General features: G+C 45.5%; 1 protein-coding gene across 9 annotated transcripts in view; it reads left to right on the top strand.

The window, feature by feature from the left end:
- LOC110527347 (guanine nucleotide exchange factor DBS) overlaps positions 1-21,909 on the top strand; it is a 69,673-nt gene that overhangs the window by 5,140 nt on the left and 42,624 nt on the right. For 7 of the 9 annotated variants that reach the window (XM_036982634.1, XM_036982641.1, XM_036982637.1 and 4 more), the window contains exon 2: positions 4,170-4,356. The exons of the other annotated variants lie outside the window; for them this stretch is intronic. In XM_036982634.1, the coding sequence (XP_036838529.1) occupies positions 4,176-4,356 (181 nt within the window). In that variant the 5' untranslated portion in view covers positions 4,170-4,175. The remainder of the gene's footprint in view (positions 1-4,169; positions 4,357-21,909) is intronic. 9 annotated transcript variants of the gene reach the window in all.

Here is a 21,909-nt window from a genome sequence, read left to right as displayed (position 1 = left end):
TATTTTGTTTTTATAAGTACATTTTTTTTTTACATTATTAGCTCAGGAAATGTTTTGTCATTACATACAGCCGGGAAGAACTATTGGGTATTAGATCGGTGGTAACTCACCAGAACTACCATCATTACGACTTCCCTGGAGCAGATCCCTTTGTTCACTCTCTCCAGAGCAATTGAACTTATTCCGGAGGCCGACCCAAAACATCGCCGGCGGAGGAGAGGCATTCGAGGCGGCCTGCTGGTTCGACTTAGGAGGCGTGCATACCACCCAGGCATGCACATATTCAATCTCTCCCTATCCAAGTCTGCTGTCCCCACATGCTTCAAGATGGCCACCATTGTTCCTGTACTCAGAGGTAACTGAACTTAATGACTATCACCCGTAGCACTCACCTCTGTCATCATGAAGTGCTTTGAGAGACTAGTCAAGGATCGTATCACCTTACCTGCCACCCTAGACCCACTTCCTGGACTTCCTGACGGGCCGCCCCCAGGTGGTGAAGTTAGGAAACAACATCTCCACTTCGCTGATCCTCAACACTGGGGCCCCACAAGGGTGCGTGCTCAGCCCCCTCCTGTACTCCCTGACTGCGTGGCCAAGCACGCCTCCAACTCAATCATGAAGTTTGCAGAAGACACAACAGTAGTAGGCTCGATTACCAACAACGACGAGACAGCCTATAGGGAGGAGGTGAGGGCACACGGAGTGTGGTGTCAGGAAAACAACCTCTCACTCAACGTCAACAAAACAAAGGAGATGATCGTGGACTACAGGAAATAGCAAAGTGAGCACCCCCCTATCCACATCGACGGGACCTCTTTCTATTCTGGTTAGAGCCAGTTTGCGCTGTTCTGTGATGGGAGTAGTACACAGCGTTGTACGAGATCTCCAGTTTCTTGGCAATTTCTCACATGGAATAGCCTTCATTTTTCAGAACAAGAATAGACTGAAAAATTTCAGAAGAAAGTACTTTGTTTATGGTTAGTTTGAGCCTGTATTCGAACCCACAAATGCTGATGCTTCAGATACTCGACTAGTCTAAAGAAGGCAAGTTTATTGCTTCTTTAATCAGAACAACAGTTTTCAGCTGTGCTAACATAATTGCAAAAGGGGTTTCTAATGATCAATGAGCCTTTTAAAATTATGAACTTGGATCAGCTAACACAATGTGCCATTGGAACACAGGAGTGATGGTTGCTGATAATGGGTCCCTGTACGCCTATGTAGATATTCCATAAAAAATCAGCCTTTTCCAGCTACAATAGTCATTTATAACATTAAAAATGTCTGAATATACACGTTTTTTTCCTATGCTATTCTACTGTATCCGCTCCACTCTGACATCGCTCGTCCATATGTATACATTCTTAATTCATTCCTACTTAATTTGTGTGTATTGGGTATATGTTGTGTAATTTGTTAGATATTACTTGTTCGATATTACTGCACTGTCAGAGCTAGAAGCACAAGCATTTCGCTACACCTGCAATAACATCTGCTAATCATGTGTTTGTGACCAATAAAATGTGATTTGATTTAATGGATAACCTCTCTGGAACCACCCTGTGAAGAGCTGAAACAGTAGTAGAGGTCAATATGCTGAGAGTATTTCCTTTAGTGCTGTAGTTACAACTACTGGCCTCCATTCACACGTTTTGTACACTAGATAGTCTCTGTTGTGTGTGATTGGGCCAGGATGGCAGCTGGCCGTTTCTGCTGCTGGAATAAGAAGAGACAGAGCTGCAGGAGCACTCAGGTCAATGGCCTGAGGTCAGTGGTTCTGCTGCTGGTCTGAGACAGAGCTGCAGGAGCACTCAGGTCAATGGCCCGAGGTCAGTGGTTCTGCTGCTGGTCTGAGACAGAGCTGCAGGAGCACTCAGGTCAATGGCCCGAGGTCAGTGGTTCTGCTGCTGGTCTGAGACAGAGCTGTAGGGGCATTCAGGTCAGTGGTTCTGCTGCTGGTCTGAGACAGAGCTGTAGAAGCAGTCAGGTCAGGGTTCTGCTGCTGGTCTGAGACAGAGCTGTAGGAGCACTCAGGTCAATGGCCCGAGGTCAGTGGTTCTGCTGCTGGTCTGAGACAGAGCTGTAGGAGCAGTCAGGTCAGGGTTCTGCTGCTGGTCTGAGACCGAGCTGTAGGAGCAGTCAGGTCAGTGGTTCTGCTGCTGGTCTGAGACAGAGCTGTAGGAGCATTCAGGTCAGTGGTTCTGCTGCTGGTCTGAGACAGAGCTGTAGGAGCAGTCAGGTCAGTGGTTCTGCTGCTGGTCTGAGACAGAGCTGTAGGAGCAGTCAGGTCAGTGGTTCTGCTGCTGGTCTGAGACAGAGCTGTAGGAGCATTCAGGTCAGTGGTTCTGCTGCTGGTCTGAGACAGAGCTGTAGGAGCATTCAGGTCAGTGGTTCTGCTGCTGGTCTGAGACAGAGCTGTAGGAGCAGTCAGGTCAGTGGTTCTGCTGCTGGTCTGAGACAGAGATGTAGGAGCAGTCAGGTCAGTGGTTCTGCTGCTGGTCTGAGACAGAGCTGTAGGAGCACTCAGGTCAGTGGTTCTGCTGCTGGTCTGAGACAGAGCTGTTGGAGCATTCAGGTCAGTTGTTCTGCTGCTGGTCTGTGACAGAGATGTAGGAGCAGTCAGGTCAGTGGTTCTGCTGCTGGTCTGAGACAGAGCTGTAGGAGCAGTCAGGTCAGTGGTTCTGCTGCTGGTCTGAGACAGAGCTGTAGGAGCAGTCAGGTCAGTGGTTCTGCTGCTGGTCTGTGACAGAGATGTAGGAGCATTCAGGTCAGTGGTCTGAGGTCAGTGGTTCTGTGAGTAGCAGTGGAATATTCCCTTCTGGTTTGTTTCAGGTTAGTAATGTTCAAGTGTTAACATCACGTTGGAAGTAGAGGTCGACTGATTATGATTTTTCAATACCGATACCGATTATTGGAGGACCAAAAAAGCTGATACCGATTAATCGGCCGATTTTTATAATAAAAAATAAATTTTATTTGATTTTATTTGTAGTAATGACAATTACAACAATACTGAATTAACACTTATTTTAACTTAATATAATACATCAATAAAATCAATTTAGCCTCAAGTAGATAATGAAACATGTTCAATTTGGTTTAAATAATGCAAAAACAAAGTGTTGGAGAAGAACGTAAAAGTGCAATATGTGCTAACGTTTCAGTTCCTTGCTCAGAACATGAGAACATATGAAAGCTGGTGGTTCCTTTTAACATGAGTCTTCAATATTCCCAGGTAAGAAGTTTTAGGTTGTAGTTATTATAGGACTATTTCCCTCTATACCATTTGTATTTCATTAACGTTTGACTATTGGATGTTCTTATAGGCACTTTAGTATTGCCAGTGTAACAGTATAGCTATAGCTTGAACTGTAAGGTTGCAAGATTGGATCCCCCGAGCTGACAATGTGAAAATCTGTCCTTCTGCCCCTGAACAAGGCAGTTAACCCACCGTTCCTAGGCCGTCGCCGTCATTGAAACTGACTTGCCTATGTAAGTTGTTGTTAAATAAAAAAATGTTAAATGTTAAATAAAAAAATTGGCGCCCAAAAATACAGATTTCTGATTGTTATGAAAACTTGAAATGGGCCCTAATTAATCGGCCATTCCAATTAATCGGTCGACCTCTAGTTGGAAGACTCTGATTCGTTGTGTTTGTGTTCTATGATTCAGGTGGCTCTGTTGGTTGGGACAGGGGTTCTTGCAAAAGCACTAGTGTGGGTTGATTTCCTGTAGGTGCTGGTACTGTGTTTTGTTTCAGCCTCCCTGTCAGAATACTCTTTATTGTGAGTAGCTGAGTAAGAGAGATGGCTACAATGTGACTGGAACCTTACATGAGTCTTGCTGTGTGGGTAGGGTGGAGAGGTCTGTTTCTGTTGCACTGTAGCAGAGTAAGGCAGTCAGGTAAATCCAGCTCAATGGCAGAAGTGAAACAGTGTGTGTGTGTAGAGGCGTAGCTCTAAGGTAAAAAAAAAAAAACTCAGAGAGGACACACAAGGCGAAGTGGAGAGAAAGACCGACAAAGCGTTGAGAGCTACTCATTTTTACTGCAGCTGTTTGGAAGGTGGGAGAGGGAGGGAGAGAGCGGGAGGGAGGGACGGACATCATAATATAGAGGTGTGAAGAGAGGGATGACAGAGCTGCACTGGTTCATATCTCTGTGACAGGTGGTGATGAGGACGGGAGAGAGTGATGAGAATATGAAGGAAAAAGAGGAGAAGATGGGAGCGAGGGATGAGATGGAGGTGCGTTTGCAGTCCAGCGGACACGGACACGGAGGAGGATGTGTCCACATCTCTCTGGAGGAAGTGAAGAGCTTCTACCGGTTCTCACAGAGCTGTCAGCGCCTGCATAGTGAGTGTGTGTGTGCGTGTGTGCATGTGTGTGTCATGCGTAGCTAGCTCTTACTCTCACTGTTTTGAGACAGTGGTGAAAGTGTGTTTGAGTGAGCCTCTGTGTACTGTACTGTACTGTGTGTGTATTACCCAGGGTTCTATGTTTACAGTGTTAAAGGGTCTGTTCAGCCACCCACCAGAGTGTAATAACATACAGTACATAACCTTGTAATGCTCGGTGGAGTTTCTCATCATGGCACTAATAAGCACTGACTTAAACATCCGCCTATTGGTCAACTCTGAAGTAATGCATTACTGGATGAGGCTGGTCTGTATGTTTTATGTGCCAGGATGCAGGAACTACGTGATGAGACGTTCATCTCCTTTTCACTGTAGTCACTTTTATTGCACAAGGCAAGCTGTGTCAGGGAATGGATCCCTATTGTGTTCAGTGGTAATTGTTACATGGTTAGATCCTTATTTGCTCAGGGTGTTGCTGAATATGCGTAGGAAAGGATCATGGGAGTCCGTGTTAATCCAAGCCCCAGCCGAGCTATACTATTATAGAGTGCATATTTGCCTGAATATTTGGACCTAAAACATTCACCCAGCTTTGGACTACAAAGTCTGTTGAACTGAAAAAAATCTAAGTCTTAATTGTAGCCTCATTGATGTGCACCTCAGGGACTTGGATTGCTGTGTCATGCTGTCAGGGAATGGAAGCTATTTAAAGGTATAGTTCAGCCCAAAACCAAAAGTTTGCCAGATGTTCTTATATCTCTGAAGCCGTCTGAAGTTGAGCTTTAGAGATAGTTTTCTACACGCCGTCTACTGGGTAGAACTCCCTAAAAAGAGAATTTCTACAGGCACCCGTCCTAAACAAACAGGAAAGATTGGCACCATGTTATTGGATGGCATTAGACGGTGCCAATATTTCCACTTCGTTACACAGTCTTTGTATGCCACTCACATTTCTGCATTCATTTCCCATTGACGTCAATCAGTGGTGGTCGGTGCCGTTTAAGATGAGGGAGGTCGATTCATTATTTTTTATGAGCATGACCTTATTTCTATTACAGCATATTGGATGACTGTCATATTCATATTCCATTCACCCAGATCAATGTAACATTGATAGGGTTAGGCTACTACAAGATACTCTAATTTCCCTATACCCATCATGAGGTTGCTACAACCTAGCACATAGGTGCACAGGTCAAGATGGTAATTTTTTGTAATCAAGGTGACAGACAGTGATACCTAATCGCCTTGCACACTCATGCCTGCATCTAGCTGATCTAGGGCGCAATCATTAGTCCAACAGTTGCAAACAATAGTTTCTATTGGACAAAATTTGGGTATGTTTATCCTCATTTTATTTTGTTTGCTTCCGCTTTGAGAAACGTTTTTAAAACGGAATTGGAGGAATGAATACAGCCCTAATCACACGCAAACACAGTTCACTTTCATAGCAGCCACATACAAACAGCATGATCACTTTGCTTGTTGTAATTCCTTCTCGCATATACGTGCTGTCCTCTCTCACCTTTTCCCTTCGCTTGTGGACTTTAGTACAACATATCAGCTATCTGTGACCAGGCCAAAAAAACTTTCCAAGCCAAAGCTTCATCATAACCACTACGCACAGCCTTCATAGTTGTCACCATATTATCTAACGTCATAGTCAACATAGCTAATAGAACTAACACATTAGTAAACCTGCTACAATCATGCAGTACAGTGTACAGTCAGCAAGTACTTTCAGTTACACCAGCAGGCCCCGGTGGCAATAAATTAATTAAACCAAAGGCTTCCCTTGACTTGGAAGAGTTCCAGTGTTGGATAGCCGTAGCCAACTAGCTAACATAGAAGCCTTCTCAGTTTGAACCAGGTGTTTGAATAGGTTAATAGCTAGCTAGCTAAGTAAGTGAAAGCTAGCTAGCTCTCTCTCTCTCCTTCTCTCTTGCTTCGCCTTCATTTTTGAAGAAATGTAATTGTCACGACTTCCGCCGAAGTCGGTCCCTCTCCTTGTTCGGGCGGCGTTCGGCGGTCGACGTCACCGGTCTTCTAGCCATCGCTGATCCACCTTTCATTTTCCGTTTGTTTTGTCTTTGTTTTTTACACACCTGGTTTCATTCCCCAATTACATGTTCATGTATTTAAGTATTTAACCCTCTGTTTCCCCCATGTTTTTGTGCGTGATTGTTTCTATGTTCATTTGGTACATTATGGCTGGTTTTTGACGGGTGCTCTTTTCACCCGTGCGTAATTTATTACCGTTTATTGTTGGTCAAGTGTATTGTGACCTTGTGCCTTTATTTTGAGTAAAGTACATTGCTCACTCATTCTGCTCTCCTGCGCCTGACTTCATGCACCAGCTACACCCACCTTCTGACCGTAATTGTTCAAAACTGTTCAACTATTGTCTTTCTCTCTCTTTATGTCAACTACTCACCATATTTTATGCACTAGCTGTAGCTTATGCTTTCAGTACTATATTCATTCTCTGATACTTTGATTGGGAGGACAAAATGTCAGTTCATGCTGCAAGAACTCTGACAGGTTGGAAGATGTCCTCCGGAAATCGTCATAATTACTGTGTAAGTCTATAGAAGGGGGTGAGAACCATGAGCCTCCTAGGTTTTGTATTGAAGTCAATGTATCCAGAGGAGGACGGGAGCTAGCTGTCCTCCAGCTACACCATGGTGCTGCCCTACAGAGTGCTGTTGAGGCTACTGTAGACCTTCATTGCAAAGCAGTGTGTTTTAATCAATTATTTGGTGACACATATTTGGATACATTTAGTATATTTTTATTTAAAAATGATAGTTTTTTTAATGTTTCACTTTTCAAAAATGAAATTCACTGAGGGTCTTCCCTTTCTCCTCTGAGGAGCCTCCACTGACATCCATACATGATTTACTTAAAAGTCAGAGTTTCAAGTGTGGATCTAATGGTAGGATTCAGCCCTAACAACACACTATGGGCCGGTTTCCCAGACAGATTAAAGCTAGGCCTGGATTAGAAATCATTCTCAATGGCATCTTCAGGACCAGTATTTATCTGTGTCCAGAAAACTGTCCCGATACATTTTCCCCCACTTTTGTTCTGTTACACCTCAATCCCATGACCATGATTCCTAGCCATTTATATTTCAGTTTCCTTTTCATCCCATTGAACACCCTCTCTATCTGTCAGTGTAGATTTAGGTTTCGTCGTCCCAGCGGAGACCTTTCCCTGACCTCTGAACCTCACTGTGACCCCTCTGTAGCGCTCTGCTGCGTCAGCATCTCTAGATACTGAACAGCCCAGGCCCAGACACTGACACATAGGCTACCTTCCTGTCCTAGCCTTTATCCAACTTGTGTTACTCCAGTCCAGTGTAGACTGTTGTGTGCGTCCTTTGGTATTGTGCTTGTGAAAGACTGGATATGTTTTTGACTCAGCTACAGTAATGTGAAGATGCTTTCTCTGTCAGACTCGGGTAAGAGTTCAGTGTTTGTCTTGCTAAGAAGTGGCATGGATAATGGTGTTTTTTTGTCTGTGCCTGATTGGATGCTATCGATGTTTCTTTATGATTGAGCAGGGCGTGTGCAATAGGTGTTACATTAGGTTGATTGAATTGTCTGTGACACGTTCCGATTAATCATTGTCCACCATGAAGGCTTGTCAGATTGGTTTGGCTGTGCTCTCTCTGCCTCTATCCTGTTCTCTTTCTGTTTGTTGTTCCCTCCCTTGTTTTGCCCTTCCATCTTGTCCGCCATCTGTTCTTCCATCCCTCCTTTCCCAAGTTGTCTGTCTTTCAATGTAGTCGTATACTAATCCCCACAGCTAGTAATCCCAGGTGTGTCAGGCTATTAACAGTGTTTTATACATGATGAATGTTGGAAGTATGATTATTTAATCATTATCCCAAATATGTGTTACGACGCCCAGGTTCCGAGTAAGAAAGCTTGATAAGAACACACACACACACACACACACACAAGCCTGCCTGCCCTGGTAGCACCACTCAGGCTGCTGGTGAGGCGGACGTGACTGGGAGTGGGCAGGAACAAGCAAATTGGCCTTAATGACCGTCTGGCATTCTGAACTGATGCACATAGTGTGACAGAGAAGGATATAGAGATATAGAGAGGTTGAGAAGGATATAGAGATATAGAGAGGTTGAGAAACTGAGAGATGGAGAAGGATAGAGAGATATAGAGAGGTTGAGAGACGGAGAAGGATATAGGGATATAGAGAGGTTGAGAAACTGAGAGACGGAGAAGGATATAGGGATATAGAGAGGTTGAGAAACTGAGAGACGGAGAAGGATATAGGGATATAGAGAGGTTGAGAAACAGAGACGGAGAAGGATATAGAGAGGTTGAGAAACTGAGAGATGGAGAAGGATATAGAGATATAGAGAGGTTGAGAAACAGAGAGACGGAGAAGGATATAGGGATATAGAGAGGTTGAGAAACAGAGAGACGGAGAAGGATATAGAGATATAGAGAGATGGAGAAACAGAGAGACGGAGACAGAGAGTGACCAGCCACTCCCTTCGGTAAACAAATACACATACAGTGTCAGAGAAAGGAAATATGAAAGATTGGTTGTTGTTCTCTTGTACTATAAATTATCTCAAAAGCAACATTTAGTTTTTAGGTGTTTTCCTGTCCGATGGTTTGACAGATAAACTAGAGACAAATCTAATCCTTTATTGACTCAGTGGAGGGTCAATTGTCTTATGAGTCCTACATGTCCCAGTGTTCCCGCTCTAGAAATTCCTCTGAGATCATGTCAGCTCTCAGGTGGCTGTTCTCGTACACATACACAGATCCCACAAGCCTTAAGTCACACCTCAATGTTTATTTTCCTGGTAAGTTTATGGGGGAGGGAACAAATGGTGTTTGAATAAAGAGATGGGGAAATCCCGGCATAAACAGTCAATCAGAGCAGTTAGTCTGGTCCAGTCTCCACCATGCCCCCCCAGACCCACTGTTTCATCTCAGGCCACATGTTTATCGGTTTATCAACCACGACAATGACTTCCTTCAACTGAACAGGCCTGCCAACGGTCAGCACTAATCTCATGTTATCAGTCACGTTATAAATTAAACGTTGATATCAACCGCCGAGATCACGTGGCAAACTCATTTCACGGAGGGCCGAGTGACTGCAGGTTTTCACTCCTCCCTTGTACTTGATTGATTGAGTAAGTAGTAAGGAACTCCCCTCACCTGGTTGTCTAGGTCTTAGTTGAAAGGGAGAAAAACCAAAACATGCAGACACCTGGCCCTCCGTGGAATGAGTTTGACACCTGTGGCCTAAGTACTAAGCTCTGTTGTCAACAAGTTCCGCCCAGAATAAAGCTAGTATGTTTGACCCTTGGATTACTTAAGACAGGTCGATTTCCCTCACCCACAGGACCAGCTTCTGTCTCACACACAAACACACACTTCACAGTTGTCTCAGGGACCGTGGGGACCCCACCCATAACACTAACATCAAGTCATGTTAATAGTACTTGGCTCCAGCTGCTATTAGTCATGTATTTAGTTCCATCAGTCAACAACAGACAATCCATCCTCTATTGTTCAAATGTACACAAACTATTCAGAAGGAAACTGCATCACACAGGTACAAGTGTTGCACGCAATGCAAACAAACCAAGAGCATCGTACCAATAGATTGGTCTACATTGTAGGCATTGACAGAAGCATCTAGTCAAGGGGTGTCAATGTTTACAATTTACAACATAGCAGGCCAGGCATGGGTCACAACTAAGTTGCCTAACAATCTGTTTCTTGGAAATGAAATGTTGACCGGTCTGTTTTGCACCATGCCCTGTCAATAGACGCCTCATGTGTCCCAAAGCAATCCAGCAGCCACAGGAAACTGTCTGTTTATAAACTACCACTTCCTTTCCTAGAGTCAGCATTCAGTGTCACACAGATCACACACTGTCCCCGTCTACTTCCCATCTTCTGCCCTGGATTTCATATCAGTTATCAGGTCAGTATAGATATGAGATGAGACGCACCCCTACAGTGGGACCATGTGACAGGAAGGCTGTCAGACGTCCCATAATACAGTAGAACAGCTGACAGGCTGAATCTCCATATGCTTCCTGGTTCCTGGGTCTTCTCATAATGGGGACAAATACAGTAACGGCAGTCTATTTTCATCACTACGCCGACAGAGAGACAATGTAAAAGGATTTGGATCAGACACACTTGGTGTGCTTCCCAAGTGGCACCCTATTCCCTTTAAAGTGCACTACTTTTGACCCCCTAAATAGGAACTAGGGAGCTATTTGGGATGCAAGCTTGTTTACTCCTGAGTCTGTCCCTGTTGACTGACATCAGATGTGTTTGACTAATTACTGTAGGGCCGGGATTGATGTCTTTCGAAGGTAATTGAAGTGATGCATATTGTACGCATATGCGTAGCAATAACTCCGATAACATAACTCAGATAACATTACCTATGTTATTGGCATGTTAATAATCAAGTTATTATAATGCTGTGTAACAGCAGGTAGATAAGTATTGGGGAAGGGACGGGGAAACGATTGAAAGGGAGGGATGGAGTGGCACTGGGGCAGAGAGACAGATGGTAACAGGTCAAATGATCCTTGTATATTATCCCATGAAACCACAGTCATTTGTCTGCTGTATTTCTGGGAGCCAGAAGCAGCCTGACGAGAGGTTGCTGGTAAAACTCTGTCTCTAGATATATTGGACTGTGGGATAGGACACAGACTGGAGAGAGAGATGGGATGAAACCAATTCATTTTACCATTCTAACCCCATCGTCCCTCATCTCTAATCTCGCAGTCATTTCAGTTTTTACTTTAAATGAAAAACCTAATGCCACCCTGTCTGAATACTGCCTGGGATTATACAACATCCTGTATGTAGAGGGGGTCTCCTAATCTGTTCTGTATTCTATGTGGAAACATGTAGCACTGTCAGATACATGACTTCATCACTAGGTGGCCACCTCATAAAGGACCACAATGACAATATAAATAGAACTAAAGAGGAAGTACATGACTCTGTCCTCTCCACCATGGCCAGACAGACAGTTGTCTCCTATGTCTGGATGGATGGCTGTAGCATGAGTCGGGGGAGGGAGGTTGATTGTAGAGGTCGACCGATTATGATTTTTCAACGCCGATACCGATTATTGGAGTACCAAAAAAAGCCGATACCAATTAATCGGCCGATTAAAAAAAAATATATATATATTTTTTTTTTTTTTTTTTTTAATTTTTTTTTTACATTATTTTATATATTTATTTGTAATAATGACAATTACAACAATACTGAATGAACACTTTTATTTTAACTTAATATAACACATCAATAAAATCTATTTATCCTCAAATAAATAATGAAGCATGTTCAATTTGGTTTAAATAATGCAAAAACAAAGTGTTGGAGAAGAAAGTAAAAGTGCAATATGTGCCATGTAAGAAAGCTAACGTTTCAGTTCCTTGCTCAGAACATGAGAACATATGAAAGCTGGTGGTTCCTTTTAACATGAGTCTTCAATATTCCCCGTTAAGACGTTTTAGGTTGTAGTTATTTTTAGGAATTATAGGACTATACCATTTACCATTTCTCTCTATACCATTTGTATTTCATATACCTTTGACTATTGGATGTTCTTATAGGCACTTTAGTATTGCCAGTGTAACAGTATAACTTTCGTCCCTCTCCTCGCCCCTACCTGGGCTCGAGCCAGGAACGCATCAAAAACAGCCACCATTTTTTCGCAAATGCGCTTGTTAAATCATCACCCGTTTGGAGAAGTAGGCTGTGATTCGATGATAAATTAACAGGCACCGCATCGATTATATGCAATGCAGGACACACTAGTTAACTACACATGGTTGATGATATTACTAGTTTAACTAGTGATTATGTTAAGATTGATTGTTTTTTATGAGATAAGTTTAATGCTAGCTAGCAACTTACCGTGGCTCCTTGCTGCACTCGCATAACAGGTAGTCAGCCTGCCACGCAGGCTCCTTGTGGAGTGCGATGTAAGGCAGGTGGTTAGAGCGTTGGACTAGTAATCGGAAGGTTGCAAGATCGAATCCCCGAGCTGACAAGGTACAAATCTGTCATTCTGCCCCTGAACAAGGCAGTTAACCCATCTTTCCTAGGCCGTCATTGAGAATAAGAATGTGTTCTTAACTGACTTGCCTAGTTAAATAAAGATAAAAAATAATAATATTCGGCCACAATCGGTGTCCAAAAATGCAGATTACCGATTGTTATGAAAACTTGAAATCGGCCCTAATGAATCGGCCATTCCAATTAATCGGTCGACCTCTAGTTGATTGCCATGTGCGATGGGATCTGTGTAGTGAGTTGAGGGGATTTCCCACACATAGATCGTCTGTGTGTAACCATCTCAGCTAGAGTCTCGTATTACTTCCTGAGGAGATTAGCCCACTGCTTCACTATCTCACTAGCTGTGACCCATGAGTCATGCACCAAGTCCGTCTGGACTTTTATGTCAAGGAGAGGCTCAGCAAATAGGACCACCGGCAATTAACACTGACCGTAAACGTTCTGCATTTCACATTTTCTAACAGTTTGCCTCATTGACATTAAAAGAATCAAAACTCTGTAGATCTATGGCTAAGTACACACACATCACACAGACACAGACTCACACACCACAGAGACACACACACCACACAGACACACAAGTGGGGTCAGGAGACAACAGCTGTGTGAGACTAGAGGTCAATGTCAGGGGTCCAGATCACCTGGTGTCTTCTGAGTGTCTAGAACAGAGCTGGTAAAAGGGAAGACTGGGAGAGAAATCTACAAGCCCCTCCCTTCTTTCTCCCTCTCGCCCCTCTTCACACCCCCCCTTCCCCCTCCCTTCCTCCATCTCTCTCTTTCTCTCTTTCCCCCTCCCTTCCTCCGTCTCTCTTTCTCTCTTTCCCCCTCCCTTCCTCCGTCTCTCTCTTTCTCTCTTTCCCCCTCCCTTCCTCCGTCTCTCTTTCTCTCTTTCCCCCTCCCTTCCTCCGTCTCTCTCTTTCTCTCTTTCCCCATCCCTTCCTCCGTCTCTCTCTCTCCCCCTGTCTCTCTCTCTTTTCCCCTCTGTCTCTCTCTCTCTCTTTCTCTCTCCCTCTCTCCGTCTCTCTGTGTCTGTCTATTTCTCTCTCTGAGTTGTTTGTTTACGCTCTTTCAGTACCTGGGAGAGAGGGATCATTGGGAGGTGTAATCTGAAACTGAGCCCAGTCTGGCTGAGTGTGTATATGGAGACAGAGGGGGAGGGATGGGGGTGTGGTGTGTGTGTGCGCCGCCCAGTGACGGAGCGTTCAGTGTACGGCTGAAGTCTCAGCACTCAGGCTGTGGAGGAATGGATGGCTGCCGCTCACACGACCGCTTATTCTGAGAGTGTGTGAGTGTCTGTTTGGGAGTGTGTGTGTGTGTGTGTGTGTGTGTGTGTGTTCTCCCGGAGGAGAAGGGGGACAGGATGGCCCTCAACCCAGTGTCCCTGCTCTGCCATGACATCACCAGAATGTGGCTGCAACTCAACTTGATTTATTTTATTTATTTATTTATTTTACCTTTATTTAACCAGGTAGGCAAGTTGAGAACAAGTTCTCATTTACAATTGCGACCTGGCCAAGATAAAGCAAAGCAGTTCGACAGATACAACAACACAGAGTTACACATGGAGTAAAACAAACATACAGTCAATAATAAAGTATAAACAAGTCTATATACAATGTGAGCAAATGAGGTGAGAAGGGAGGTAAAGGCAAAAAAAGGCCTTGGTGGCAAGGTAAATACAATATAGCAAGTAAAACACTGGAATGGTAGTTTTGCAATGGAAGAATGTGCAAAGTAGAAATAAAAATAATGGGGTGCAAAGGAGCAAAATAAATAAATAAATTAAATACAGTTGGGAAAGAGGTAGTTGATAGGGCTAAATTATATGTGGGCTATGTACAGGTGCAGTAATCTGTGAGCTGCTCTGACAGTTGGTGCTTAAAGCTAGTGAGGGAGATAAGAGTTTCCAGTTTCAGAGATTTTTGTAGTTCGTTCCAGTCATTGGCAGCAGAGAACTGGAAAGAGAGGCGGCCAAAGAAAGAATTGGTTTTGGGGGTGACTAGAGAGATATACCTGCTGGAGCGTGTGCTACAGGTGGGAGATGCTATGGTGACCAGCGAGCTGAGATAAGGGGGGACTTTACCTAGTAGGGTCTTGTAGATGACATGGAGCCAGTGGGTTTGGCGACGAGTATGAAGCGAGGGCCAGCCAACGAGAGCGTACAGGTCGCAATGGTGGGTAGTGTATGGGGCTTTGGTGACAAAACGGATTGCACTGTGATAGACTGCATCCAGTTTGTTGAGTAGGGTATTGGAGGCTATTTTGTAAATTACATCGCCAAAGTCGAGGATTGGTAGGATGGTCAGTTTTACAAGGGTATGTTTGGCAGCATGAGTGAAGGATGCTTTGTTGCGAAATAGGAAGCCAATTCTAGATTTAACTTTGGATTGGAGATGTTTGATATGGGTCTGGAAGGAGAGTTTACAGTCTAACCAGACACCTAAGTATTTGTAGTTGTCCACGTATTCTAAGTCAGAGCCGTCCAGAGTAGTGATGTTGGACAGGCGGGTAGGTGCAGGTAGTGATCGGTTGAAGAGCATGCATTTAGTTTTACTTGTATTTAAGAGCAGTTGGAGGCCACGGAAGGAGAGTTGTATGGCATTGAAGCTTGCCTGGAGGGTTGTTAACACAGTGTCCAAAGAAGGGCCGGAAGTATACAGAATGGTGTCGTCTGCGTAGAGGTGGATCAGAGACTCACCAGCAGCAAGAGCGACCTCATTGATGTATACAGAGAAGAGAGTCGGTCCAAGAATTGAACCCTGTGGCACCCCCATAGAGACTGCCAGAGGTCCGGACAACAGACCCTCAGATTTGACACACTGAACTCTATCAGAGAAGTAGTTGGTGAACCAGGCGAGGCAATCATTTGAGAAACCAAGGCTGTTGAGTCTGCCGATGAGGATGTGGTGATTGACAGAGTCGAAAGCCTTGGCCAGATCAATGAATACGGCTGCACAGTAATGTTTCTTATCGATGGCGGTTAAGATATCGTTTAGGACCTTGAGCGTGGCTGAGGTGCACCCATGACCAGCTCTGAAACCAGATTGCATAGCAGAGAAGGTATGGTGAGATTCAAAATGGTCGGTAATCTGTTTGTTGACTTGGCTTTCGAAGACCTTAGAAAGGCATGGTAGGATAGATATAGGTCTGTAGCAGTTTGGGTCAAGAGTGTCCCCCCCTTTGAAGAGGGGGATGACCGCAGCTGCTTTCCAATCTTTGGGAATCTCAGACGACACGAAAGAGAGGTTGAACAGGCTAGTAATAGGGGTGGCAACAATTTCGGCAGATAATTTTAGAAAGAAAGGGTCCAGATTGTCTAGCCCGGCTGATTTGTAGGGGTCCAGATTTTGCAGCTCTTTCAGAACATCAGCTGAATGGATTTGGGAGAAGGAGAAATGGGGAAGGCTTGGGCGGGTTGCTGTTGGGGGTGCAGTGCTGTTGACAGGGGTAGGAGTAGCCAGGTGGAAAGCATGGCCAGCAGTAGAAAAATGCTTATTGAAATTTTCAATTATGGTGGATTTATCAGTGGTGACAGTGTTTCCTATCTTCAGTGCAGTGGGCAGCTGGGAGGAGGTGTTCTTATTCTCCATGGACTTTACAGTGTCCCAGAACTTTTTTGAGTTAGTGTTGCAAGAAGCAAATTTCTGCTTGAAAAAGCTAGCCTTGGCTTTTCTAACTGCCTGTGTATAATGGTTTCTAGCTTCCCTGAACAGCTGCATATCACGGGGGCTGTTCGATGCTAATGCAGAACGCCATAGGACGTTTTTGTGTTGATTAAGGGCAGTCAGGTCTGGGGAGAACCAAGGGCTATATCTGTTCCTGGTTCTAAATTTCTTGAATGGGGCATGTTTATTTAAGATGGTTAGGAAGGCATTTTTAAAAAATATCCAGGCATCCTCTACTGACGGGATGAGGTCAATATCCTTCCAGGATACCCCGGCCAGGTCGATTAGAAAGGCCTGCTCGCTGAAGTGTTTCAGGGAGCGTTTTACAGTGATGAGAGGAGGTCGTTTGACCGCTGACCCATTACGGATGCAGGCAATGAGGCAGTGATCGCTGAGATCTTGGTTGAAGACAGCAGAGGTGTATTTAGAGGGGAAGTTGGTTAGGATGATATCTATGAGGGTGCCCGTGTTTAAGGCTTTGGGGAGGTACCTGGTAGGTTCATTGATAATTTGTGTGAGATTGAGGGCATCAAGTTTAGATTGTAGGATGGCTGGGGTGTTAAGCATGTTCCAGTTTAGGTCGCCTAGCAGCACGAGCTCTGAAGATAGATGGGGGGCAATCAGTTCACATATGGTGTCCAGAGCACAGCTGGGGGCAGAGGGTGGTCTATAGCAGGCGGCAACGGTGAGAGACTTGTTTTTAGAAAGGTGGATTTTTAAAAGTAGAAGTTCAAATTGTTTGGGTACAGACCTGGATAGTAGGACAGAACTCTGCAGGCTATCTTTGCAGTAAATTGCAACACCGCCCCCTTTGGCAGTTCTATCTTGTCTGAAAATGTTGTAGTTTGGAATTAAAATGTCTGAATTTTTGGTGGTCGTCCTAAGCCAGGATTCAGACACAGCTAGAACATCCGGGTTGGCAGAGTGTGCTAAAGCAGTGAAAAGAACAAACTTAGGGAGGAGGCTTCTAATGTTAACATGCATGAAACCAAGGCTATTACGGTTACAGAAGTCGTCAAAAGAGAGCGCCTGGGGAATAGGAGTGGAGCTAGGCACTGCAGGGCCTGGATTCACCTCTACATCGCCAGAGGAACATAGGAGGAGTAGAATAAGGGTGCGACTGAAAGCAATAAGAATTGGTCGTCTAGAACGTCTGGAACAGAGAGTAAATGGAGGTTTCTGGGGGCGATAAAATAGCATCAAGGTATAATGTACAGACAAAGGTAAGGTAGGATGTGAATACAGTGGAGGTAAACCTAGGTATTGAGTGATGAAGAGAGAGATATTGTCTCTAGAAACATCATTGAAACCAGGAGATGTCATTGCATATGTGGGTGGTGGAACTAATAGGTTGGATAAGGTATAGTGAGCAGGACTAGAGGCTCTACAGTGAAATAAGCCAATAAACACTAACCAGAACAGCAATGGACAATAACAGGTAAGGTGTGTGTGTGTGTGTTTGTGTGGCAGGGGGGGATGGGGGGGGGGGTTGTGACTGACAGTGCATGTGACAGAATATGGTGCGTGTGCAGCTGTGTGTGTGACTGAACAGTATTGTCAGAGAGGTGAGGAAGTTCTACTTCAGTTTAATGCAAATTTTTTTACACTTTATTTTAGCTTTGTTGTCATCTAAATTTGTCCCTCCCTCTTGCAAAAATACTCTATTTGCATAAATGGAAACACTGTAGCAGCAGTTAATTGGTACCTGGTTACTAACAATCTTCAACTACCAATGACTGTGTTTGTTGCCCTGTGCCAAGTAGTCAGGACTAGATTCTAGTAAATGTTCAACAAGAGAATTCAAATGAAAACATTGAATCTGTGCCACGTTGTCATGCCAACATGTTCACTTCATTGACTGTCCATTTATTTGAGAAAACTGTAGCAGTTTGTTGTGTTGTTGTATTTTGCATTGGTTTGAATTGATTCCAAAAGTATTTCAAATCCTTTCCGGGAGCTTAAGGAAGTGTTTTTTTCTCAGTATATTCTGCCTTGTCATGAGTTAATATGTTGTCTTAAACACGTGAGTTATAGAAACAAAGAGAGTCGCACACTCCATATATATATATATATATAACCTCCCAGTCATTTATGTTTCGGCTGAACTGTGCCTTCAGGGCTTCTCCCACCCTCAAGAAGGCACAGTGATGCCGAAACGTTGGTGTTTTTTGACCCAATAAATGACTGTGAGGTTATATATATATATATATATATGGAGTGTGCGACTCTTTGTTTCTATAGCTTCCAGTTTATTCACCTTTAGTCAGCACCTCTACATCTCTGGGTGTGCACCAGCTCATGCTTTTTATTAAACACCTGAGTTGACATCGATCAATACGGTGAACCCACTTCCATCTCCTGAACTATTAAGTGCCAAGAGAGGTTTTACAGTACGAGTAAAAACACATCCTAGGAATCTCTTCTTTGGAATGTCTCCTTTTGTCAAACCAAGGGAAAGTTTGACTAGAGGTGTCCTAAAAGAGATGTTCTGTTTCCTTGGAATATCTTGTGTGTGTGTGTGTGTGTGTGGTAGTAGCGTGGGACAGTGGAGAGGGTGATGAACAGTGGTGTGTTGTCTGTCTCTTACTTCCATTCAGTAACAGAGATATGCTTGTCGACACACAGAGACTGGTCCGCTGGCCAAGCGGAAAGACATTGTGCCACATTTCCTCCAGTCTCTCAGGGCTAGCACACAGACACAGGTTTACACTAATGACCAAAAGTGTGTGGACGCCTGCTCGTCAAACATCTCATTCCAAAATCATGTGCATTAATATGGTGTTGGTCCTCCCCTTTGCTGCTATAACAGCCTCCACTCTTCTGGGAAAGCTTTTCACTAGATTTTGGAACATTGATATGGGGACATGCATTAGGTCGGGCAGGGATGTTGGGCGATTAGGCCTGGCTGACAGTAGGCGTTCCAATTAATTCCAAAGGTATTCGATGGGGTTGAGGTCAGGGCTCTCTGCAGGCCAGTCAAGTTCTTCCACACCGATCTCAACAAACCATTTCTGTATGGACCTCATTTTGTGCACGGGGGCATTGTCATGCTGAAACAGGAAAGGTCCTTCCCCAAACTGTTGCCACAAAGTTGGAACCACAGAATCATCTAGAATGTCATTGTAGGCTGTTGCGTTAAGATTTCCCTTCACTAGAGCTAAGGGGCCAAGCCCAAACAGTTAAAAACAGCCCCAGACCATTATTTCTCCTCCACCAAACCCAGATTAGTCCGTCTGACTGCCAGTTGGTGAAGCGTGATTCGTCACTTCAGAGAACGCGTTTCCACTGCTCCAGAGTCCAATGGCGGCGAGCTTTACACCACTCCAGCTGACGCTTGGTATTGCACATCATGATCTTAGGCTTGTGTGCGGCTGCTCGGCCATGGAAACCCATTTCATGAAGCTCCAGACGAACCGTACTTGTGTTGACGTTGCTTCCAGAGACAGTTTGGAACTCTGTAGTGAGTGTTGGAACCGTGGACAGACGATTATTACACACTTCAGCACTCTGCGGTCCCGTTCTGTGAACTTGTGTGGCCTACCACTTCACAATAACAGCACTTACAGTTGACCGGGGCAGCTCTAGCAGGGCAGAACTGCCCCCCGAACTGACTTGTTGGAAAGGTGGCATCCTATGAAGGTTCCATGTTGAAAGTCACTGAGTTCTTCAGTAAGGCCATATTACTGCCAATGTTTGTCTATGAAAAGTGCATGGCTGTGTGCCAAATTTTATACACCAGTCAGCAATGGGTGTGGCTGAAATAGCCCGAATCCAGTCATTTGAAGGGGTGTCCACATACTGCTGTGCGTATATATAGTGTAGCTTACAGTGTAGCAGACTAGCCAACATGTTGGCACCTGACGCTCCATGGAAAAAAAGGATTTGACAAAGATTGAACAGTAGCCACATAATGCAGCTCATCATGTAGAAATATTACAGATTTAACCCAGAGATTTATGGGCTGGGCAGAGGGCACCCACACACACACAGTGAGCATGCATGGCAACAGGGCAACGGTGGCCGTTTGACCCAGTTGTTACTGTCGTGTGTGTTGTTATCCCCATGGCAGATGGAGACCTGGTAACCCAGACTGTAATACCATAATAGAACTGGGTTCCCCCCCACATACACAATGATACGCACACACACACACACACACACACACACAGCTGTGGAACGGCTGTTCATCCCTTACTTGTCCTCTCACTCACACACACAGCTGCCCTTCTTCTTGCCACACCACCACCAACAGTTGGCTCCATCACCAGCTCATACCCACACAGCATGGTGCACCACACAGCATGGCGCTCCACGTCATAACCACACAGCATGGTGCTCCACACAGCATGGTGATCCACACAGCATGGTGCTCCACGTCATACCCACACAGCATGGTGCACCACACAGCATGGCGCTCCACGTCATAACCACACAGCATGGTGCTCCACACAGCATGGTGATCCACACAGCATGGTGCTCCACGTCATAACCACACAGCATGGTGCTCCACACAGCATGGTGCTCCACGTCATACCCACACAGCATGGTGCTCCACACAGCATGGTGCTCCACGTCATACCCACACAGCATGGTACTCCACACAGCATGGTGCTCCACACAGCATGGTTCTCCACGTCATACCCACACAGCATGGTGCTCCACGTCATACCCACACAGCATGGTGCTCCACGTCATACCCACACAGCATGGTGCTCCACACAGCATGGTGCTCCACGTCATACCCACACAGCATGGCGCTCCACACAGCATGGCGCTCCACGAAGCATGGTGCTCCACACAGCATGGTGCTCCACACAGCATGGTGCTCCACGTCATACCCACACAGCATGGTGCTCCACGTCATACACACACAGCATGGCGCTCCACACAGCATGGTGCTCCACGTCATACCCACACAGCATGGTGCTCCACGTCATACCCACACAGCATGGTGCTCCACGTCATACCCACACAGCATGGTGCTCCACGTCATACCCACACAGCATGGTGCTCCACACAGCATGGTGCTCCACGTCATACCCACACAGCATGGCGCTCCACACAGCATGGCGCTCCACACAGCATGGTGCTCCACACAGCATGGTGCTCCACACAGCATGGTGCTCCACGTCATACCCACACAGCATGGTGCTCCACATCATACCCACACAGCATGGCGCTCCACACAGCATGGTGCTCCACGTCATACCCACACAGCATGGTGCTCCACGTCATACCCACACAGCATGGCGCTCCACACAGCATGGCGCTCCACACAGCATGGCGCTCCACACAGCATGGTGCTCCACACAGCATGGCGCTCCACACAGCATGGTGCTCCACACAGCATGGCGCTCCACACAGCATGGCGCTCCACACAGCATGGTGCTCCACACAGCATGGTGCTCCACACAGCATGGTGCTCCACACAGCATGGCGCTCCACACAGCATGGCGCTCCACACAGCATGGCACTCCACACAGCATGGCACTCCACACAGCATGGTGCTCCACACAGCATGGTGCTCCACGTCATAACCACACAGCATGGTGCTCCACACAGCATGGTGCTCCACACAGCATGGTGCTCCACACAGCATGGTGCTCCACGTCATACCCACACAGCATGGTGCTCCACACAGCATGGTGCTCCACACAGCATGGTGCTCCACGTCATAACCACACATCATGGTGCTCCACACAGCATGGTGCTCCATGGTGCTCCACACAGCATGGCGCTCCACACAGCATGGCGCTCCACACAGCGTGGCGCTCC

The sequence above is a fragment of the Oncorhynchus mykiss genome, chromosome 7 (genome assembly GCF_013265735.2).
Source record: "Oncorhynchus mykiss isolate Arlee chromosome 7, USDA_OmykA_1.1, whole genome shotgun sequence".
NCBI classification, from domain to species: domain Eukaryota; kingdom Metazoa; phylum Chordata; class Actinopteri; order Salmoniformes; family Salmonidae; genus Oncorhynchus; species Oncorhynchus mykiss.
This window is presented reverse-complemented; position numbering and strand designations above follow the sequence as displayed.